At 40.4% G+C, this 24,365-nt stretch overlaps 1 protein-coding gene across 1 annotated transcript; it reads left to right on the forward strand.

Annotated features, from left to right (window-relative positions):
- Positions 1–3,375: 3,375 nt before the first annotated feature.
- Positions 3,376–22,981, forward strand: ESRP1 (epithelial splicing regulatory protein 1). Its single transcript, XM_027889281.1, has 10 exons — positions 3,376–3,480; positions 3,583–3,637; positions 5,501–5,611; positions 5,699–5,831; positions 5,915–5,957; positions 7,397–7,698; positions 9,182–9,400; positions 11,391–11,589; positions 13,423–13,591; positions 22,792–22,981. Exons 1-10 carry the CDS (start codon positions 3,441–3,443, stop codon positions 22,880–22,882), a joined length of 1,362 nt encoding a protein of 453 aa, XP_027745082.1. The 5' UTR covers positions 3,376–3,440; the 3' UTR covers positions 22,883–22,981.
- Positions 22,982–24,365: the final 1,384 nt, after the last annotated feature.

Below are 24,365 nucleotides of genomic sequence, written 5' to 3' on the forward strand. Positions count from 1 at the left end.
TTTTTTTTTTTTTTTAATGTGTAAGCATACAAAAGGAGCAGGGTTGTTCTTTTACCCTCTGTACCTCCCATACTTGCTGCACTTCTTGATTTGCAAAGCTTGCAGAGCCAGTTTTCACCCTGTGAGTGCCTTCAGGGTGGAGTGAACAAAGCTTGCATGACTATTCATATTAGATCTGCAGAAGACTCATCCTTTGCCTCGAGATTGGGTGTGCAGGAGCCATTAAATGGCAAATAGCTCTTGCTTCCTCCAGTGCTTGATTTGCTCTGCTTATGAACTGGATTTGTGAGGATAACTCCTCACTAGGAGGATCTGATGATGTTCTGAGTGGGAATACAGGTGCACTTCAGAACAACCTGCTTAATGTGCTGGGTACTGTAGTACTGAAACTTGGTTTGTTGAGGGTTTATTGTTTTGGGTTTTTTGACCTGGGCGTCTTGCAAACAATCATGTAGAGCACAGTTAAAACCAGTAGTGCCGAACTCTGGCAATGAAAAGCTCTTAACTGAGCATCACCTAAGAATCTTGGATATTGCTATTTGTATTTCCTGTGATAGTACTCAGGAACTGGGTACTATCAGATTACCTTTATGTAAAGTATTATTTAAAAAGGTATAATCTTCTGTCTAAAGAGACTTAAATAAGAAACAGAACAAAGAGGAAAGGATCAGTGCCAGAGCACAATTGCAATGCTATTTTATGTCATCTCAGGTTAAATTGGTTGTTCAGTAAGAAAGGAGTAAAGAGACTGAGAAATGAAGGAGACAGTGGGAAGGAACAAGTGTTGAAGGGTACTTGGCAGTAGGTGAAGCAGTGGTGATGAATCTGAGGAAGTTATCTAGTTTTCTAGAAACTTCTTCCATGTTATAGAGGCCACCTCAATATAGAATATGCATTCCCTCCTGGTCCCTTTAACTTGCTGAGTGTTGCAGAAGGTGGTGCCATAGCTGCACAGCAAGATTAAGTAGTTCCTTGTTTCCCATCTTGCCTTGTTATTTGGGAGTATCATTTGCTTGTTACTTTGTTAGGAATATACAGGTGTATACTACTGCATATAGTAGCTGTAGACAACCAGGTCTGGTTGGTAGCACTTCTTAAAGTGTGAACTTGGACTATCCACATCGGTTGCCTCTTTTCAATTGCCCAGGAGAGGCATCCTTTAAATAAAAATGTACACAAACATGTGCAGTCTCCTATCCCTTCACGGAACCAGGAGTGGGTTTCGAAGAGACTATTCAATTAACAGTTTTTTCCCAAGAGTCGAGAACATCTAGTGCTTCTGTCTATGTAATCAGTCTTGTTCATTAGAATATGGGTTTTCACTTAGGAGCATGTTAATAACAGTGACTTATGTGCAGAAAACTATCCATTCTCTTCTCCAGTCTTAGCTAAAAACCTTGCTTTTAACTCATCAGAGGTGAAGGTGTGAGAGATTTCTTACTCTTGCTAATGTTTATGACTTTCTTCCTCCCTTCCCACTGTGTTTATATTAATCTAGAGTTTGGCACAACTGACTCTGTGTCTGACATCTGGTACCAACTTCCATTGGCACTAGGGTGTTTTTAGGAACTACATCTCCTCTGGATCAGTGTCTTCAGAAAACGTTTTCATTGAAGGAATGAACATGGAGCGGGGGAGTTGTTTGTTTTCCTTGTGTGATAGCCTCTCTTCAAATTCCCAGGCCCTTCACACTGCTGCATTCTCTCTCTGGCAGCTGATCGCTTGTAGAGATCTTTGGCTCTGCACAAAGGAAATATTGAAGTGTCTTTTCAGTTCTGACAACACAGTCTAACAGCCAAGTGTATGTGTGTGCACATGTGTATACATGTCCCCTGCTGGAATAGCTATTGAAACTGCTGCCTAATTTCTCTTGATTTTTGACAGAGGAAAGACATTTCCAAAATTTTAATAAAAACATGTCAGGCAAGACCAGGGTTCCAATACCTGCATCTTCAGCAGCTTGTGGTTCCCTGGGTGGACAGTAGAGACTCTGCACAAGCCCAGTGTGGAGCTGTTTGCTGCAGGGGGAAGAATGATGGGAAAAGGAGGAGAAGTACTCCTCTGCTCTGATACATAAGGTGCTCAAAAGCGTCTGTGTGGTACTGCTTAGGTACCCTCTCTGCAAGTGATTCTGTTTGTGGGTTAATTTTCTTTTCAACCCCCCTTTCCCAGAGAGGAGATGATCTCAAGTTTATAGCTTAGGAAGAGATACAACATTGAAGAAATTTTTTGTTGTCATAAATAGTGGTAATCTCTTAAACTGTGTTTTTGAGGTTGCTTAGGTTTTTTGGCTTGGTTTTTAAGACAGCTATTTAATTTTCTCAGTACTTTACCCCAAACAAGGTACCAGGAGGGAGGATAAAAGCAATGACTAGCAAACTATTTGTAGTCAAGCAGTTGCAGGGGAGGAATCACTGGTTTAAGTCTTTTTTTAAACTATGATAATGCACTTCAAATGTTCTAAGACTAAACATCATCCTCTCACTTTCTATACTCCAGTGCACACTTAAAACCAACAAAGCCTCAAAATCAAGTTAGCCTTAAGCACAGCAGCTTTCCTTTTGTTGTTATGGAAGAGGAATGCATTAATTCAGTTGAAATTATTTTTCATCTCAGAGAAAGACAATTTTAAAAAAATCTGTTTTGTAGAACTGGCTCACAGTCATCCTATGAATAATAGGTAAGACTTTATTTCACACAAAAATTTACACTGCCTCACCAGTTGAGGATTAGTCCTGTAACCTGCTGTTGGAGAGGGGCAAATATGGTGAAAAGAGGGAGAGATACTGTAATAAGCTGTTTAAAGTTGTGTGAAAAAAGATGGTATATGCAACTTAAATCAGACTCCCATTGTGAATGTGTGGGTTTTTCTTTGATCTTTCTATGGCCTGTCTTTCCAGGACAGGACACTTCCTGCTCTCTATTGCAGTCATTTCCAAAATCCTTCAGATTGAAGAAGATATGGGCTGTGGAACTGTTTTGCATCTTGGGAAAACACAGGAGTGGTGGATTCTAATAGGTTATCAAAATGCTTCTGTGTAATAGCACAAAACTTGGGTTATAACTTCTAATGGGCAAGGTTTAAACGAAGTGCCATTTGTGGATTTTGTTCAAGTGGTAAGATACTTATTCTGCTTTGGGATTTACTTGTTCAGAAAGTTCTGAAGTGACTGAAGTCACTTCCTGAAGTGACCTCACACTCCCGCAGGTGGCAGTAGTTAGAGAACAAGGCAGAGCAGCTAATATATCCCATCAGGAAAATGGATTAAATCTTCCCTTGAGAAGTGACTTTCCATCAAAGATAGCATGAAATTGTGTTATTCCAGCAGGAAGCCAATTAGAAGTCTGTTTGGTGATGATTGACTTAACTCCAGCACAAAGATTTAAATCTTGACAAGAACAGTCCAGCATTTCCCTATGGAGCCTCTCAAGTTGAAGATATGGGGAATATTATTTTAACACTAATATCTGAACCATACAGTAAGTGATTGTGGTGAACGAGTTTTCTCTGTTCCTTCTTTGGTTTTCCTGCCTGTCCTGTGTGCTGATGAAATAGGAAATAACTTACGCTGTATTTCATAGATCACCGATTTTCGGATCCAGAAAGAGTGAACTACAAATTTGAAAGTGGACCTTGGTAAGTACTTTCTCCCTCTTCTTGCTGCACATTTCAACCCCCACCACTTCCTGTTTAAAGTTACTGTTTAGGTAAGCTCTGCTTCTCTGTATTTCTAATTTTCAAATAGCTGTTACCATTATTTCTGTTTGTCTTGCCACTGCTGTGGAAATCAATTAGATCCTTTAAGTGGGAAAAGGAACACATATTCTATGATCGGATGCAAGCCAGTTTTCTTGTTAGGCTTCAGTGTTGTCTGTTAGCTGCTGATAGTTCTGGGTTCTGCTAATAAGTGCTTATAATGGGTGTTAACTGTACTGTGCTATTAACAAAGAATGTTACCAGTGTTGCAGAAGTAACCCTACTGGTTACTAAAGCTTGCACTCTTCCTACGGTTTACTCCATAGTTCCTGCATGCACATCATGATTTTTAATAGGGAAGTAACACTTTTGTAAAGATACTGGATCAGAGATACTGTGCTACCAGTCTATTGCTTAAGCTGCGATGATTATCTTATTCCCAAATATGTTTTAAACTTAAAACTTTATCTGCTTTTGACTGCTTTGTTGTTTGCTTTGTTTTTTTTTAAATGTAACTGTTCTTTCTATGTATAAATCCCGATTTTTTTCAGTGGTTTTCTGGATGCTCCCTCTGCAATATCACAGGAGATTGGTGTTAAACTGACTTTATTTATATTCCCATCTTCCACAAATATTTACTTTCCCCTTCCACGTTAAGGATCTGTCATAATGGTAGATGATGCTGATGCTTCTGAGCCAAAAGAAGCAAGAAAAAAATGCAAAAAATATTGGCACAAAGTAGCCAGAGAGATTATCTCAGGGGTTATGCTCAGCACTGTTCTAAGCTCTTTACTTTTCACTAACAAAATTGTGGGGTGAGGTGGAAGATTCCCATCTTATTTGAGATAGAAGTACAGAATTAGGAGGCAAGGGGGAACAGTTTGGGACAGACAGCTACAGAAAGGCCACCTGAGAAATTAAAATATGAGTGAGAAACATGACCCTTCTATAAAAAGGCATACCACAGGCTGTTTGTATGAGGGAGTCCTCTGCTACTGAACAGCACTTCATCTGCTTAATCAATCATATTGTCTCTTCTGTGCAAAAACCTCTTCTTGCAGTAGCCAGAAAGGGAGCCTTGGGTAGCTGTAAGCACTTTGTTGTATTCGACACTTTTAACATGTAAGAGAACAAAAGAGACTGCGGTAATGACCAATTAAACCTGGCTTTCTGTGGCTGAACTATTTCCATGCTAAGCAGCCAATGTAGCCCTTAGCTATATTAGTCCCTAATAGCATGGTGATGGCCTGAACAAGCAGTGTTACAGCTCAACTCTTGGGGCAGGAGTCTTGTGTGTGCTGAGTACGGCCAAGAACAGATTTGGTCTTGGCAGGTGACTGGCTCTTACACACTGTCCAGTACAAGTAATAAGCACTAATCTCAGTTACACTTAATTGCTCTACTTCAGTTTCCACCTATCTAGATTAGAATAGCAAGTGCTTGATTTTTATACCAGCAGCCCTGTTCAGATAATGGAGAAGCACAAATGATGTCAGGAGAGGGAAGTAAATTGGGAACATGATCAAAGAGATGACAGCTGAAAGAGCAAATGTAGTGAAGCAGGAAAAGGGAACTGGGAAAGGGGCAGCTTAACAAAGCAAACTTTCCCTAGGAGAGACTTTATCTGGGAGTGGCTTTCAGTTGTGGTGTGGCTTTGGATGGTGGTGGCACTTGAGCCTCTGCCATCCGGCAAACATGGAGCAGGGACAGAAGCCTGTCTGTGGAACACAAAAGGCAAGAAGAGAGGGTGGTGCATGGCAGATATTACAGGCAAAGGTCTCTTCCCTGTTTCTGTGCCTACAGCAGCAAGATGGAGCTTGTAGATGACAATGCTGTTATCCGAGCAAGAGGATTGCCATGGCAGTCATCTGACCAGGACATAGCAAGATTCTTCAAAGGCCTAAATATTGCCAAGTTAGTACCTAAGAATTTACCTGTACAATTGTAGTGCTTCAGCAAATAAGTCACAGAGTTTCATCTCTTTTGGTTTAAATCTTGCAGGGGAGGTGCTGCACTCTGTCTCAATGCCCAAGGTAGGAGGAATGGGGAGGCCCTTGTGAGGTTTGTCAGCGAAGAGCATAGAGATCTAGCGCTACAAAGGCACAAACATCACATGGGGAATCGATACATTGAGGTGCGTGACACTGGCTTTGAAATCCTCTTCTCAAAAGGAATGCAAATTGCATGCCAATCACATGTTCTCTTTTCTTCACTTAGGTATACAAGGCAACAGGTGAAGACTTCCTGAAAATTGCAGGAGGTAACTTTTAGGGGATGAGAAGGGATCACTAACTTCTGGCTTTAAACTGCTCCCACTGAATGTGACCTTTCACTTTCTGTCTTTGAACAAGTTGGCTGGTGTATTGATTACTATGTATTCTGCTAGCAGCAGTCAAAGATGTTCCATAATTTATCTGTCCACCTCTCTCTTCCACATTCTTGCCATTTTCAAGCAGCCTGTCAAATCAGGATTTGATTGAGCAAAGCGATCTTCTATACAAACTTAATTTTTTTTAGGTCATTGTAACTGTGGGAATCTAAATGTTATTGACTGCTGAAAAAATGAAACCAGAGTAGTTTTTCAAAGCAATATGACTGCTGTTGCTGTGGTGACTTGCACATAAAACCAAATGGATATACTGTAAATACAAAAGATTTGTGGAACCAACTTTCTTCAGATCAAATCTTTGCCTCAAACATAATGGGGAAGATTTAGGGAAAATACTTATTGGAGGGGAATATTGAAATATTTGCTGATAATTGAAAGGCAGCAAAATTTGCTCTACAAACTCTCCCTTGGTCTCTTTTTCCTCTCCTTTATGTCTGAAAGCATATGGAATTTGAATTAAGATCCAATAAGGTGTTATACCTACAATACTACCTTAAGATCCTTGTTGTTCCCTGACAGAGATTTGGTCTGGGGATTCTAAATGACTAACTGGATACCTGAGTTTGAGGTGTTGGTGTTGGAAAGGCTGTTAAGCTGTCAACTGAATAGCTACTGATAGGTTTGGTAACAGCTATACTAGCCAAAGTAAAGATATTGCACACTGGTGTTGGTGAGGAATGGTGCATGTCTGGTGCAACCAAACTTGTCAGCATGAGAGCTGTAAGAGAAAGGACTGAGTTAAGCTACGAAGTTGGTGAGCAGCTACCTTTGGATAGGGTTGTGTTTTGAGCATCCCTGGGCTTCTCGTAAAAGTACTGGAAGTAGAATTGGCAGACTTTGACAGCTCTATCAGCATAGGATGAAATTCCCAAGCTGTTTTCAACATGCCCTTCCAGCTTTCTGTCCCAGCATGATTATCTGGTACTTGGTTGCTGTATATTATGGTTTTAGTGCATGCTGAAGGTATTCCAGATTTAGAAGGGTGAAGCACACAGTAGCACAGGTACTGGTTACACTAGAGATTAAGAGACTATGCTTTCCTTGGACTTTGAACACTGCAAGTACTTATTTTACTTTCAAATAAGAAGAAATATCCTCTAAGTGATGGAGTAACATTATTATACTTTATTGGGAGGTGTCTTTTTCAATATATCTAGTTTATCAGAGGGACATCTTTCCTGACTTTTGAGGCAAATACTGTCCTACCTGCTCAAAAACTATCTGTGGGGAGGACTTAGCTATGCCAGACTTGCTCATGATTTTATAAGGCTGCCTAGACTTAAGTACTTCTGTACTTTTTCTTGTTAAAGGTACTTCCAATGAGGTTGCGCAGTTCTTGTCAAAAGAAAACCAAGTGATCGTCAGGATGCGAGGTCTTCCTTTCAATGTAACAACAGAAGAAGTGCTGACTTTCTTTGGCCAACACTGCCCTGTAACAGGAGGGAAGGAGGGAGTCCTGTTTGTCACATACCCTGACAGTAGGCCGACAGGGGATGCCTTTGTCTTGTTTGCTTGTGAGGAATATGCACAAAATGCACTGAAAAAGCATAAGGACTTGCTGGGGAAAAGGTACATTGAACTCTTCAGAAGCACTGCAGCAGAAGTTCAGCAGGTGGGTGCAAACTTTGCGAACATTGGCTTCTTGTAATCCAAACTTCCATGCTGGCAGCAGTGGAAGCAAATACTACTTGGCCATGAGTTGACAGCTTCTTTTATCTTTGCTCACTCTTGACTCTTGCTGGAATGAGTACTGTCTGAATTTCTATGAGGCTCTGCTCCCTCAAAAATGTAAGACTATGGTATATGGATGTTCTCAATTATTTATACTAACCCTTAGGGTTTTGGCTCCCAATAGCTTTGCAGGAAGTTAATGTGAGTCTAGTGCTTTACACTACAGATACTGAAGTTTAGAAAGTCCAATGATGATCTTATTCAGAAGGAGTGTTAGCAACAAATCTTGATCTAAAAGACTTTAGTCACTGACCCAGAAAAGCAGAGTCTTTGATATAGTTGTCCTCTTCAGAGCAATGTATTTGAAGAATCTTACAAACTGCCTCTAAGGGCAGATCTCTGCCATCTTCTGCCAGCACAGGCTGCCTAGAGGGTGGTACAACTTTTGTGAAACTGGGCCTGAAGAGTCTGGTGTTAACAGGGTTTGGTGCATTATTAATCGCAGTTATGCTGTCAGGGAAAGAAGTAGGGCTGAGAGGATTGTTTAACTCTCCAAAGAGTTATAGAGCTTCATTTGAGGCCATTAACTTCTAAATATGATTCTACAAGGTGTCATCTATGATGCAAATTATAACCATATCATTGTAACTAAGAAATGATGCAGCTTTGTTCTCCCAAATATGTAGAGATTTCAGTGCCATGTTTAAAAGGTGCCAGTAACGATAAGGCAGAGCTGCAACGCTCGCTCTTGTCATTGTATTTTTCTCAAGTGGTCTCATATGTTTCTTTTAGTAAAGCCTTCTGGTAGCTGTATAAATGCAAATAAATCTTTATTTTGCTTAGAGTTCAAGAGTAATGATTGAGTATTCAGAGACCTCTTCAGCAGACAGGGTTTTAACTGTTAAAATTATTAATAGGAAATCTCAAAGCGTGACTGTCACAGATACTGTCATTCAGCAACGCCACCTGTTACTTGAATGGACTATTGCATCCCAAATCAGGTGTTTGGTAGTGAAATATGCTTCTAGTTCCCAGATTCTCCTAAAGTCTTGAAGAGATGTATTTGGGTGAAAGTGTCACCGTGACTCTGTAGATGGTAGGATGTCTTAGGACACTTTCACAATAAAAATACTGTAGGAATAATGTAGAAATGCAGGTTTTGTTCTGAGATCTCTTCTGAGAGTTACACTAACAGTTCAAGTAAATTCTTGAAAACGAAATTGTTTTTCAAGAAAAAATTCATTTTAAAACATCTGAATTTTAAGCACTGCTGTTGTAGTTTCAACTCAGAATCTAACTCACTTGTTTCTTAAAATACTGCAGTGAAAACAGTGAGTGAAAACAAATGGCACTGGGTTTATGTTCTGTCCAAGTTGAAGAATGAGTAAGGAGGCTTCCTGTAACCTCTGTTTTTGTTTGCACAGGTGCTGAACAGGTACTCTTCCACACCTCTCATTCCTCTTCCAACACCTCCTATTCTTCCAGTATTACCTCAACAGTTTGTGCCTCCCACTAACATCAGAGACTGCATACGTTTGCGTGGTCTTCCCTATGCTGCTACTATAGAGGACATCCTGGAGTTCTTGGGAGAGTTTTCCACAGATATTCGGACCCATGGAGTTCACATGGTGCTGAACCACCAGGTTGGTAGGCGACATAGTTCCAGACATCTGCCAAATGCCTGTATGTGTGAACACAATCCTTCTGAGGATATCAGTAGGGAAACACCATTGGGATTGGTATTAATGGGCCTCCAGCTCTCCTCTAAAGGTGTACTGGCAACACATGATTTGAAAGCCTGCTGTGTAAGCTGCTGCATTCGCTGTAGAGTGGTTTCTGTTACTGAGACCCATGTGCTGAAAGCTAAGCCACAGTCTTGGAGGGGTTGTTGCTCTCAGAGCAGCAGCTGTGATCCTGCACTGTAGGAGGCTTGAACTGAAGAGTCTTGCTCAACAGCATGCATGATTCCTCTTGTGCCAAGAAAGGAGTGCCTTCCAAACAGAAGTGTGGGCAAATGTTAGTTCTCAAAGGAGTGGTTTGCCCCTGCCTTGCTGAACAATGTGCATCAGGTATATTTGAGGACAAATGGGGCTGCAGCCTTCTTGGGGCAGTATTTCCTATGGCATGAATCAGAAGCTGAAGCTTTGGGACTTCCTGTTCTGTGTTGTTGCTCTCTTTAAGCAGTCACAGCTAAGAACCAAGAATTAGCAGCTCATTGAAGTATGAAATGCCACTGTTTTCTGGAAGAAGTTTCTTACCAGAACTTTTTAGACAAAGGATTGTGCATTCTTGTGATCTTTATCTTTGTATTCTTGTGACTTTAGGAGGAGGAGTTGGCAGCCTCTTTATCTCTGTGGAGATGCTCTGAGTAGTTCAACTGATAACCAGTTAAACTGATTATTTTGGTATAAAAATGGTGATTCTAAAATTCTTTCAGCTTAGTGTCATCCAAAATTACAAAATACTTCCTTGTTCCAGAGCAGGGCTCTTACGTGTTTCAGGAGTATGGGGAGGGAGAAGGGACTACAGTTATTTCTTCAGTACCTCTCTATCTAAGGAGATTCTTGTGTCTGTGAGGACTTGACCTAGCCAAGGCTGAAAAACAATAACGAATGTGCACTGCTGGGAGAGGCTAAGAAATGATGCAGATGTTAAAGTGCAAGTAATGATTTACTGTAGTATCAGTCCTTGCCAGCAGTAATGAAAGAACCTGGATGAAGAAATTGGTGTGTGCATATAGTCTCAAGGGCTGTCTGCAACCCTTGCCCTGCCCAAAGCTGTCCGAATTTTTTTTTCCCAGATACTGCTTTTGCCTGACTAGATTTGTATCTTTCTCCATGCACCTGCCATTTCTGGTTTAACCCTCTAATCATGAACGACTGTACAAAAGATGGTGATAAAGTTTTTCTTCCCTCCAAAACAAGAAGAACTGACCTAGAACTTAAGTTACAGCTGGCTTCAGGTTTCTACCTCTAGTTTTGGCTGCTTCGAGTCTGCAGCTGCGTGTGGCTAAAACAACTCCTCCCAGTGGTGGATCCCACTCACAGCTACATATATAAAGTACTGTTTTGTTTTGTTTTTTTTTTTCCTCTACAACAAGCTCATACCAAGCCTTATGCTAGTTAGTACCCTTGTGAAACATCCTTGTAAAACAAACAAACAAAAAAAGCCCATATTGGTCTTCACAAAATGAAATTTAAAAAAAAAAAAAAATCACTTAATATTTGGCACTTGACTGTATTTATCCTTGGATTTTAAAAGTCATGAGTGGGGATTAGGTCTTCCAGTTCTGCAGTCTTCCTGGATTGTGAAGAGCAGGTCTCAAAGCACCAAAGTACTCCTGAATTACAGTCTTCCTATAGGAGTTTTTTTCTTTAAACATAGAAACAACATGGCTCAGGTTATACTGTAGCTTAATCAAAATAGATGAATAAATACAATCAAGTTATCACAAGTGGGAAAAACCTTGGGGGGAACTTAACCATGCTCATGGGTGCTCAGGTTGACTGACTATACTTGACTTTAGAAATAAATATATTTATGACTAAAGAGACTGCTTTTAACAGCACAAATTATTATGCTGCTTCTTCATCGGAGCTCCTGAAACACATTTTTTGTCTGCCTTGTTTGTAGGGGCGTCCATCAGGAGATGCTTTTATTCAGATGAAATCTGCAGATAGAGCTTTCCTGGCTGCACAGAAGTGTCATAAGAAGACTATGAAGGACAGATATGTTGAAGTCTTTCAATGTTCTGCTGAGGAGATGAACTTTGTATTAATGGGGGGCACTTTAAATCGAAATGGCTTGTCCCCACCACCATGTAAGTTACCATGTAAGTTTTGCTTGGGTCTTGTCAATACTCTACACTGTGTGCGGGTAGGTGTTGGAGCTGCTCTGTTGACTCTGATTCTGGTTCCTGGAAAGGATTGTCAGATGGGGGTATTAAAATGAGGTCTTTTTGTCTTAAATCAGCAGCAGCTTGCAATCATTATTTTTCCCTTGGGTGGTAAATTATTATGACTGGAGAACTACTTTTGCTCTTCCATTGGCAGCTTTTCCTCCCCCTGTGAAACTTAATATCGTTGGGGTGAGTGACTCTGAAAAGTAACTTGTAAGCCCTGATGAGACCTTAAAGAATTGTTTCCCATTTAAACTGATTTTCATTTATGTTTTTCATCGTGGCGAACATGTCAAGTAAAAGTCCTTCCCCTTTTCCTTCCAAAACTTATGAGTAGGTAATACTCCCCTTTGGGACTTAATCACAACTGTTCTGCCTTTTGAACCACTACCAACTAAACTCTTCCTTTCCTTTTTGTTGTTTGTATGGAATTGAGGTTCCCTGTGTTGGGAGTAAAATACACTGGCTTTGGCCTCAGAGAATTGCAGAAACTGTATTTCCTTTTAAATTTTGCTTCTCAGAGCTGCTTGGATGAACATGGGCTTCAAGACATGTTTAGGAGAAATGCTTTAATAGCTTAAGGGCAAACTTACTAAGCTTATGTACCACATACATCCGAGCCTATGGGAAAAATAATACTTTGCTTCCAAAATCATAAATGGCAAGGTAGTCAAGTAGGAGCTTTCTCTTTCTCTCTATGCAAATATATTATTGGTGGTGGACTTTTTAAGAAATGTCCTCTAAACCCTAATCGGAGCTGCCAGTATGGCCACAAACTTCTTGAGAGTGGCTTCCTGTGAGTACAAGTAGACCTTCAGCTAATCCTTTAGAGATTTTTATTTTTTTTTCCCAGTGTAAGTATTCTGAGCAGGGATCAGCAGTATGTAGTCCTATGTGTGACAACTGTTCTAAACAGGGGTTGGAATGCTCTGAGCTCCTAGGACAGGTTCTTGGGCAGAGTCCCAAACTTCAGGTGGCAGTGTTCCCATTTCCAACTACAAATGCCTGCGATGTATTCCTCAGATAAAGCTTTTTGGCTCTGTCACCGCCCCATTTCACAATATTTGCTGTCATTTTAACTCTGAATAGCAAAAATAAAGGCTTACTTTATTTAAAGCTTTTATATGTTCACCTTAATGACACTGGGGAGGAGAAGAGGGAAGCAAAAGAAGAAAATGACAAAGGAAGAGGGTGAGCTCTCATCAGTGAGAATTCATTTAGGGCCTTACATCTTGTTGGAACACCACAAAGTGCCCTTTGAGGTCTTTTTAAAGCTTGGTGTTAATACCTGAAGCTGCAAAGCCATGGGTTTGCTTGATCTGCTGTTAATTGAAGGCAGAATGTTTGAGGGATAGAGAATATCTGGATATTAAAAAAAAAGTTTCCTCTCTCCTGGAGGATGTTAGACAGATCTTTATCATGGAAGCTTCTTTCTTACACTGGAGAAGTCTCATACTTCTTGATTGCAGACTTCATTAAAATCTGAACCTGAATAAAAAAAAATTGGCCTGCTCTTCAGAAAGATACCCTATTTTCAGAGCAAGAGGTGGCTTTTAGTGTATTCCCGACTTTGCTTCTTGACTGAGAGGTGAACACAACACTTGTGGTCAAGCCATGTTGGTGGCTCAGATTTATTTTCTGTGATGAGTAAGGGAATGAGAAGCTTGTGAGGGCTCTTAATGTACTACAGGATTGTTGGGTATGTATGGTCTTTGTTATCTCTGGAATTCAAGAGTTCCTAATCTATTTTCCATTTGTTCCCTTTAGGCCTTTCACCCCCTTCCTACTCCTTTCCAGCTCCTGCTGCAGTTGTGCCAACAGAAGCTGCTCTGTATCAACCATCCATGCTCCTGAACCCACGAACACTCCAGCCCTCCACAGCCTACTACCCTGCTGGGGCTCAGCTCTTCATGAACTACACAACATATTACCCCAGGTAAAGCAGAGGAGAAACCAAGCAGGAACAAAGAAGTCTTTTTTTGCAGCAAATGCACAAAGCTCACAAAAGAACATTGTCTGCTCTGCTCAAGGCTTGTGTTACCAAGAACAACTTGTTCGGTATCTTGTTCAGGGAAAAAATTTAAGGATATCAACAGATTTTCCAAGTTTTAGAGTATTTCAGGTAACCATAGTTTTTTGGGGGTTGGTTTGTTTATTGTCTGCTTTTGGTTGTTTGTTTTTTTGCCTTTTTTTTTTTTTTAAACATAGGTCACACATTTAAAAGGGACACTTTTGATTCTTTTTTTCCGTTCTACTTAATATGCCTCTTAAGCTTGTTAGTTTGCATAGTTATGCCCTCAGTGGGAACTGATGTCTGCAGTATTCCTTCCCATGTCTGTAAAGAAGCCCTTGGCCCCTCTTTAGAACGGGTAGATGTGGGTCTGCCCTAAAAACTTCTGAAATTCTGCCTGTTTTTGGTTTTTTAACAAAGTAACTTCTGACCTTTATGGTGAAAACTGTTTACTTCTATAAATAAGTATTGCATTGAAGCATATCTGTATTGAATGCATATGTAAAGCATATAGAGGCATATATTCTTCCTGACCTCAAACACCTCTTACAAAGAGCTTTTGGCTCTTCTGGATATATTAACTGTTTTCAACAGAACAAAAACTCTGGATAGCATTTGCTCTCTGCAGTCATGAGGCATTGGAAAGAGCCATGTTCCCTATAAACCATAAACCATTCATCATCTGTCAGGGAACCTATTAAAGAGCTCAAGGGTTTTTTTGTCTCTGGAGAAGGGTCTGAATAGCTACTTAGGTAGTTGTTAAGCAATATGGACTCTCCTGTACCTGTAAGATAACAAAGATTTTCTTATTACTTTACACTAAACTAATATGTCTGTGAGCTGCCTATTGTTGTTTTGCTATTAAAATGTTTTCTTCACTCATTGGTAATTTCTATAATGTCTTCAATAACTGTCTTATGGTTATGATAATGTGTTACCAAACTCAGCCTCATTAATGTAAGATTAAGAAAAATAAAATTCCAAACTTGCACTGGCAATGTAAACCAAGTTTCTCAATAACAGTTCTATGTGTCATGAAAATGTAATAATAATAATAATAGTTTGTTGTAACTTTGACATGTTTTACTTCTTAATAAGACTGGCCACTGCAAGCTTAGTGTCAGGCCCCACACGGATCTCTCACTGAATGGGGTCCCACGAGAGTCCCATTGCTGGCTGCTTGAGCTATGGGCATATATGTTGGTTACAGACTGATCAGCCCCAAGGCCCTAAAAATCTTTTCTCTATTTGTGTCTAACTGATAGTTGTTCACTGTTCTTAAGAAACCATTCTTACATAGCTTCTGTTCCAATTACAAGTACCTCCATTTCAAAGAAAATATGAAAAAAATTCTGGATTCGACTTCTTTCTGTGTTGTGAGATTCAGTGTTTGACTACTGCTTTTCTATCCAGAGTAAATGTTTGATCTACAGACAAATTGTATATACTCCAGTAGATGTAGTGCTCCTTTGTTGCTGACGTTTTGGGCTATTTTTTTCTAAAAAATGGAGTTTTGTTACTTTTTAGACAAGTTTCTTTGCTTTGTAAAGGATACAGTAGTAACTGGATCCCTTTGAGGCAGCAATCAGAACTCTCTCGAAAATGTGGTCTTCTGGTTCTGAAATCTAATTCCAAAGTATGTTAAGTATGTGCTGCAGGAAGGAATAGGGTATCCTCTGTACTAAGTGGTGCATTTAAATGCATGTACATGGAAAAGCAATAGAGCTGGTGGCTAATGATCAGACAATGGTTCATAAATCTAACTAGTGAATACTTGTGGAAATAAGGAAAGTTTCTTTGACCTGCTGCCAAAAGGTTCTACCACTTGTGTTTTGCAAGGTCAAGTTGCTTTATAATAATCCGATTCCCTTTTCCACACAATCAGTGTAGAGGCAGGCATTGTTTTGGTCTTCAGTATCTATCAGAAATCCTGAAACTCCCAGACTCATCTTAACGATAAGTCTTATTCTCATCTTAATGCTCTTGTAGCTTTTGGTGATGAAACCCAATGATGTAAAGAAATGGATACCTTCTAAGCTATTAAAATAGCTTTAGTGAATTCCTAATGAAAAGGAGGGAGAGCAAGTTATTCGGGATCTGTCAGTCTTTGATATCTCTCTTCAGCTTGTAATTATATCTGGCAACATGCTCTGACAGCAAATCAGTGGTCTCATTCGCTGTCTAGTCCCAGGCTTTTAAGAAAGAACAATAAGATTCATGGGAGGGAGGAGTTTTTCTTTATCTAATCCTGAATGACTGTACTAGGTGCTGTATGTACATTGAAAGTAATGAATAACTGCTCTACTTGGCAATTGCTAACATGTTCTGCAGAAACTTTTTACCATATACAAACTTGAAAGCTAATGCTACAGGGTATGCAGTTTTAAAACAAAGATGAGTCTTACTGTATCTGTTGAGTTCTATGCCATTTTTTTCACTTTCAAGCATTACCTTTAAAACCTCAAAAGTATCTGTCAATCTGTACATCTAGTAGTAAATTTATAATTTGTACTTTTTTAACAGTATTTTAAATAGTGCAGTGGAAGAGAAGCTTCTTACTCTGTGGGTAGTGTGCTTGTAGAACTCATAGCCAAAACATGGTGTGGAAGCTGAAGACTGATGTGGGTTCAAACAAACTGGATAAATTCCATGGCAGGAAAATTCATTGTGAGTTAGTGAATACAATGAAACCACACCTGGCTCAGGAAGTCCTTGAACTGAAAATAACTAGAAAAGTGTTCTTCTGTTCTGTGTCCTATGGTAAATTCTTGTGCTGTTGAACTGGGGTGTGTAAGAGAACTTGTTTGTTCCCACCTTTTCTAGTGCTTTTCTTGAGATACAGGCACTGCTTGAGAGTGTGGGCCTGTTCCAGTGTGTTTAGTGCTGTATTCAGTTGTGCTGATCTAATAGTGGCTAGGTTTGGGTTATCTCCCTGTTGTGCCAGTGTGGATACGGTTCTTTTTATTGGAGTGGTTTGAATTAAAAGGTCTTTTTATGCAATAAAGTTATGATTATGATACTTCCTGCACAAGGAAGTACAGGGTAATCTCTTAGTGTTCTCATCTGTCTGCTTCCGTCTCTTCCTGCTATGGATTAGGTGTGGTTTTTCTCATTATACACTAATCAACTTGTATATACATGTGCAACATACATATAATGTTAATATTTATGTATGCAGACCTACAGAAGTATGGGTGTATAAAAGTGAAACAACTAAGGTTAGAAAAAACTCATTTGTTCTCTCATGGATCAGATCCTCTGTAATGACCATCATGGAAAACAAGTGAGGGTTTTTTCTACCTTGGTCATTGCTCAGACCTGTATTGAAGCACAAATAAGTTACATAGAGTTTAAAACTGGCAAAGCTAGAAACAAGTAGGCTGGATCACAGCAATACTAGTCAGAGCTGCTGCCAGCAGCTTTGTTTGTGTATCTCTGTCTGGCTAACCAGCATCACTTGACAGAACTGGGTTAGGAAACAACCATATGTGTATTTAGCCTGGGAGCTTTGTCACAGATGGAGAACAGCAGCAGCCAGAAACAAAACCTCGTCATCAGCTTAGTTGTACTCACAGCATCATAGCAACACTCGGAACCACAGCTCTTAGACTCTTTGCACTCTTTTGTATTATTATTATTATTATTATTATTGTACTAAGTGTGTCAGCTTGGATTGCATGAGATCACGTCTGCAGTGAATGGGCTCATAAAAGTCTACTGGAGGCTTTCAGTTGCCATCCAGTAAATGGAGTTCATGTGCTTACATCAAGCGGCAGAATCTGGGACTCTTCATTACCTATCCTTGCTCATATTGGTTTCCATCATGAATTTGTCAAAATAACTTCAACTCTTTAGTTAATGGCACAAACTTGTCACTGGAACGATTTCTTGGGTGGGACACTTAATGATTCACTTTTGTAAATGAATGTAGCTTGCCAGGAATTAGAACAGCAGGATGCCTTGAACTGCTACTGTGTTTTGTTGGAGGAGCAGTGCATTAACAGGGAAGATTAATTGTCGCATGCCTTTGTAGGCTGTCATTATCCCTTCATTTGTAGGTTTTAATTAGTACAATTACCATGGTGTCTGAAAAGCAGCAGAAAGGTAATGTTCTGATCAATAGTTATCTGTATATCAGGATAGTAAAATTATTTAAATGAAAAAACAAAATGAACTCCACCTTCCTTCAAAATTGGGAAGCCTATAAAAATGTTCCTGCTGGTAGCAGTGTCCAAGACTTACTCAACCCACCATACAAAAGGGCACCGTGGATTCTTCCTTTTGTTTGTGTAACATACTGAATGACTTGACTTTCAGCTAGCAGCTCTCACTGTTGTCTTTTGACTTTTCCTTTGCTAGGTGGTAAAACATTTGGATTAGTCTGAGGGATTAATTGGTGTTACAACATCGCTCAAGCTTGCTGCAGAGACCAGTTTGAGTGTAGTTTTTCCTTTTGCTTATTTACAACACAGTTCACTGGTGGGAGAGATCTGCCTGTTGTGCCTCAAGGCATGTGTGTCATCCATGCAGGTGGCTCTCTTAAACATTACAGCCATCTCAGGTTATTCAGGGCACAAAGATGTATTGGATGCTTCTCTTTACTCAGAAGCAGCCTCCTCTGGGGTGTGTTAGAAGTCCCAACACTACCCAGGGCAGATCTTTTCAGTCTTCTGTGGCAGAGTTTCTGGCTCCATTCCTACTGCTTCTTGTTGTCATGCTACCATCAATTTACATAGTTGGGAAGATGATTGCTGTAGTCAGATGGAGTGGGCAGCAGATTATCTGGTTAAATGTGGGGAAGGAGCTTTTGGTGTTTCCAGGGGTAGAGTTGAGTTGGTCTTAGAATAAGGCTTCTTAGACCTGAAAGCTTTTATTTAGACTTCCTTGTTGAGAACAGAGTCTGTGATATTTGTCCATGATTAAACAGCAGCCATGGGGATCTAAATGTTTCTCTTTGATTAACAGGTGACCTGATGGTTTAGTGCTCATACTCCTGGTATTTGTCAAGTTTCAAGGCCTTTCTTTCTTTAAATGGATAAACATTTCAGTCTTAGAAAAGGAAAATTATTCTGGTTATGCAAATACTTTTGCTAATAGCATGTCTTGTTAGTTTTTGGTAACAAAGTACCGTGTTAAAACTTTCAACTTTGGTAATTATACTACAGAATTTACAAACTTTCCTTCTCTCAAACTTTTGTATGAACCACTTCTAAAAAAGCTTTATAGTGAAGCTGCATTTCTTCCTGCTCTTGGGCTGCTTTCCAGCAATGAACATTATAGGTGTTGTGCTGCAAGCTTGTGTATATGTGCACATTGTACCCATGTCCTGTGCCAGCCGAAGGAGTAGTTGAAAATCCTTTGCAGTCTCTGAAAAAATCTGCTGTTCACTGGAGTTTGGACTGATCTGTCAAAACGGGTGATGTGCACCCATTGCTTTTTCTGGTCCTTCTGCTGACTTCAGTCAGAGCATCTGACTTTGGGGTGCTGCAGAGCTGCTTAGGGTCTGCTGAGCTTCCTAGACCTCACAAAGGAGGGGATAATTTCATCTTGAAATGCTAGTGGATGAGTTTGACAAGTTTTGTTTCCCTACTAGTGTTCTTCTGCATATTGCAATAAGACCAATCTGCAACACAGGACCTGTCTTAGAGTCCTGAAATTAATAGAAGCTGCCAATCAGTAGCCTGAGAAAAGGTTATCTTCAGTATCTGTTGTCACAAAGCAGGACTGCAGAGAACAAAGTCATAGGAAAAATGGGGATTGAAAATCTGCAGGGAGAGAAATAAAACCTCTAGATGGTGTCTATGCACATATCTGTTCCTATGTGCAAATAGTGCTGAATATGTCTGTGGTTCTGTTGATTGACCTGCAGGATACTTGGCAGAGATCTGAAAACCTGCTTGGCTGTGTGTGTTGACTACTCCCAACTCACACCCACTTGTAATATAAACCACAGCTTCCTTCTGGATATTTGTATCTGTTAAGCAAATGTATAATGGAAAAATGTTAGGAAATCAGGGGAGACGGTGATCCTCAATGTTTCCACATACCTAAGTGATGAATGATTGGGATCCCTTTAAGGGTATAAATGCTACTGGAATGACAACATCAACCTTTAGAAGATGAGAAAACTTTTCCTTGCATCCAAAAAAAGGAGGGGAAGAAAACTGAAAGGGAAGCACTCTTGCCCCAGCAAAGCTGAGGGGAAAGCATATGGAGGCACAGCAGCAGGGCCAAGTGGCCGAGATGATGGGAAAGCTGTTCTCTGGGACACCAGAGGAAGGTGTCAGGGCCACTACTGCAAATTCTTGTGGCCTGTCTCTCAGCAAAGGCCAGGGAGGCAGAGGAACTTCAGTTTAACAGTGATACCTTCCAAAGACAAGGGCTGTATCTGTGTTTCAAAAGGAAGGCAATATTGCCCAAGGAGTCTGTCTCATTGCTTTCTGGTGCTTTGTTTGATTGTGGATTTTGGTTGGTTTTGGAGTTTTTTGATTGCGTTTTTGTTTGGTGGTTTTTTTTGGTGGGGGTGGTGTTTGGTTTTTTGGACAAGATAATTCTGTATTGCCTTACTAAATTAGCTCCCTTTGGAAAGCTGCATCATGGTCTACTTTGGGGGCTGGGCTTTTTATCCACACTAATAAGAACTCTGCAAAGAAAGCTGGAAAAAGGTCTCTTTCCTTGTTCTTCCTGTTAGTTTTGGAAGTAATGGGGTTGTTCTCATAAAGATTCTAGAAAAACATAAATTATTCTACATCTTAAGTTCTCTTATGGTTTTCTGTTACCTCAGATGCACGAGTTATCCTTTCTGGTAGCCTCAGCTGCCTGGCCAAAAAGACCAATGTTAATGACACTCTTTTTATAAAGGTGTGCAGGTGAAAATAGGCTGGAGGGATGCGTCTTGCTCACTGAATCCAAGAGCGAAATAATTTTTTTTTATTAAATGTTATAAATATATACAAGCATCTGGCAGTAGATGGATACTCCTGTGGATTGCATGACATTTTAGCAAAAGGAGGATATTTTCTGGAGCTGCCAATTCAAAACAAAACAGTTAAGTAGCTACAGATTTGTGGCAATTTGAACAGGGCTATGAAAGACCTGGCAAAGAATATCAAAGCTTCTGTAATCTACAAATTGAGTATTTTGGGCATAAGAAAATAATTTAGATTACTCCTGAATAAATTATATTACTGTGGCATTAATATTGCTTTAAAGCAAGAAAAGCATGTATCTTCATGGCACTGACCTTTAATATCCCACAGTTGCCAGTGACCACAAAAGATACTGTGTCTAAAAAGTCCATGAAACAGAAGTAAATGGAAGCAAATACTGCCTTGGTGGCAGCTCTGGAGAGTTCCTTCCTCAGGTATATTTGGCACACAGGTAATAGAGATCTTTGACCTGGATCTGACACCCAAACTGTGGATGGACGTATCTGCCGTGGGTTCACATCCTTACTCTATAGCTACCTACAAAAAAAAAAGGGGGGGGGTGGGGGGTGGAGACAGCATGTGATAGCAGTTATTTTCAGCCTCACTAGTGTCATAAGGTGACCCCTGGATCTTGTGTTTAAGAAACTGAGTAGTACATAGGTATATTGACTGTGGTAGTATTTTTTTAGGGATTAGTGTGGCTATTAATATCATGGAAAAGGCATGCAGGAAACCATTAGTGAGATGTGTTGTGATAAGTTTGTATGAAAATGCTACTCTACAGCATAAAACCTTCCTACAGCTGTTTTTCTGACAATAGGCTCAAAATTGATAGAAATGATTTCAAGTGTTGTCCTTGGCATCAGACTGTCTCTGCTGTTGAGTGAAGAATTATTCACAGAGGTACCCAAGAACATAAAACTGTAGAGATAAACAAACATTAGCAGTTCCTACAGAAAATGGAAAAAGCAACTCTCTTAGACTTGGATAGTTGTCCACTGTAGAAGCAGCAGTGTTAAACTTCATTGAATTTCGTTTGCTTCACGAAACCCCTTGAAAAGGTTTGCTTGAGGAAAAGCCACAAACACGTTTATGTTGTGTCCAGGAAGGGCTTTGTCTGCTGGATTTGTTTGACATTTGCTGTGACTAAGCTCTACCTTTCTATAATGTGCTCCATGAAGATGACCCAGAACTTTGCAACTAGTGGGAACTTAGGGCGAGACTGAAAACTGGTGAGAACACATGTTGGAGGCAAATGCAGCTACTGCAGAGGTACTCAAGAAGATTAACTTAGAGAGATGGAATACAGGCTAACACTGTAGGTCTCATGGGGAGGGAGGGAGGGAGGACTCCCCCACAAGGCATCTTGGGGCAGTAGCCTTTGGGCTAAAGTTAGTTTTCATAAATATCACTTTGGCTAAGGATTTAAACACAAATATAAGCAAGCAAAGGGAAGTCTGATAGTGCCCAGCAGAAACTTTCTCATGATATTTTCATAGCCTTGAGTTTGGAGAACAGAAGTGGAGGCAGTCTGGGAACTACCTTTCTAGTGTAAGTTTGGAGAGCTTATCCTAGATTTAAGGAATAGCATGAAAATGGTGATGGCAAGGGGTAGGTGCTTGAAGCCATGCTCAGGAGATACAGCAAAATTATCAAGGTGGCTTCAAGCAAGAAGTATGGGCTCTTTGGGGAATGAGTTTGTTTCATTATTTTAACTTTCATCTCAAATTTGTATAATAAGTAGGAGTAGCCAGTGGCATCCTTCAGTATTAGGACAACTTCAGGGATAAGTGATCTATGCAAATCTTCCAAGTAGTGAACTCGTTAACTTTTCCCTTAGAGACTATGAGAATGCGTGTGGCTGTGCAGGCGGTGTGTTTATCTCTGATCTCCAGGGACACTCTCTTGAGACCAGTCAGTTGTGACTACCAGAGTCTGGAGGCAGTGGTCTTCAACAAAATACTGTGTGTACCCTTGTGCTGTGCTGTTAGAGGAGGCTGATTACCCCAGCGTGATTTCTGTTGTTGAATTGCTCTTGATGCCATGGTGATGGGAGCATTATGAATGTCTAATTGTGGCCTGAACTTTGATATCTGCCCAGGGCTTTAAGAAAGGTTAAGGTTGCATAGCCAGCTGCTGGCTCCCTTCTGCGCTAGTTTGGCTTCTGATTGCTTCTATCTTGACTTGTGTTTGTAGTATGCAGCAGAGGATGGACTTGTACACACAAATGATCCGGCCAGGACAGTGTTCAAAGAATGGATTTGCATTTAAAGGCCCCAGCAGTTAGACTTCCTTAGAGAAGGTAAGGATAATGAACCCCAGGAGATGGGGTTTGGGGTCATCGTAGTGTTTGCTTCAGATAACCACCATATTCAACATAACTCTTTGATTGCTGCTCTGGGAACACGGCTAGTCTTTCCTATTTCCAGAATGTCATGCTGCAATCCATGAAGCCTTGGCTGTTAAAGCCATCATTTAAAAGATTTTGACTACCCCAGTCATCCTAAGGGTTGCTACTTTGCATGTTCCCCAGGGCTTCAAATGCATGCTACTTCAGGCTTTAATACCAGTACTGAGAGAGATCCTCAGAGACAGTTTCCTCTGTGGAACAAAGTGCAGAGATTATGTTACTTCTTCTAGGAATGCACTAGGATGTAGTATTGATTAGGCAGAATGAGCTACTTTCTTAGGTAACTACAGAATCTGACTTCTAAGCCTCATGCTGATGTAAACTGTGTTTGTGTAACAGCAGCTACTCTCTTGCCTTTGTGAGCTTTCTGATCAGGCCACTTGAGCCTTTCAAGCTTGGTTTGCTTGATCTTCTGTATAGGACCAGTCAAAGGGTGAAGTCATCCAGAAAGCATTTGTGCAGAAAAATGCAAGTTGAACAGCAAAGCAGTGTATTGGTGGCTGCACCAGGTGCTTTATCATGTGCTGTAGTCTCAGAGGAAGGTATAGAAATGTATTTATGTGAAATGCTCCTGTGATCTCTAGTTTTTTAAAAATATATAGTCAAAGAAGTAACAAGATTTATGTCTTTTTCTTTCCTCTGTTCCATTCTTCAGCTTCCCCTTAGTCCCATGTTTTGTTGTTCTGCTTTTGACACAAAGGTAACTTAGCACAGGGTGTAATCTACTTCTGGGCAAAATCTTTACCTGCAGCATCACCTCACTGTCATCTGCTCAGAGTGTGCTGCTTTTGCACGTGCTTTGCAGAAGTGACCATCTCAGGTAGTTGGCTAACAAGCTGGCTTTTGTCTGGGTTGACAAAGCTGAACCCCATCTCTATAACTGACAGTCTGAGGCCGTAATTAGGTGCTCATTATCATCCTGGCCTAAACCACGCTACAGAGCTTCCCACCCCACAGCTGTTGGTCTGTGGTGAGTGTTGGCATGCAGTGACTAGGCTGGGGAGCTGATCTAGCTGGAAGAACCCATGGGGGTTGTCTCTTAATCTGTTTTCAGCCAGTTTACAGCTTAGCTGTGTGAGTACCTATGTTGGCCCAGAGATGGGAAGGTAGAAGTGAACAAAGCAGGCACTGAGGGGTAGTAATGGCATTGCCATGTTGGAGTTGATTGTAAAACTTCACCTTGAGAGGTAAAAGGTCATGTGAAAATTGCATCAATTCTGGCATATTCCTAGTGAAGCGCTGTTATCTTAATAGACAACGTCACTGAAATCCTGTGTGTGTAAGGTGAAAACTAAACCTTTTGGTTCTTCAGTAAATATTTGATATTTTGGAAATCAAAAAATTAATATTTGCTTTTATC

The sequence above is a fragment of the Empidonax traillii genome, unplaced genomic scaffold (assembly GCF_003031625.1).
Source record: "Empidonax traillii isolate 1590-97213 ecotype Southwest subspecies unplaced genomic scaffold, ASM303162v1 scaffold257:size1394852, whole genome shotgun sequence".
NCBI lineage: Eukaryota > Metazoa > Chordata > Aves > Passeriformes > Tyrannidae > Empidonax > Empidonax traillii.

What these genes read in the sequence shown, in the direction of transcription:
- ESRP1 (XM_027889281.1), top strand. Translation starts at nt 3,441, where the DNA reads ATGGGGAATATTATTTTAACACTAATATCTGAACCATACA. An exon ending in CTTCCTGAAAATTGCAGGAG is followed by an intron (nt 5,958 to 7,396) that starts GTAACTTTTAGG and finishes TTCTTGTTAAAG; the next exon opens with GTACTTCCAATGAGGTTGCG. An exon ending in CTGCAGCAGAAGTTCAGCAG is followed by an intron (nt 7,699 to 9,181) that starts GTGGGTGCAAAC and finishes TTGTTTGCACAG; the next exon opens with GTGCTGAACAGGTACTCTTC.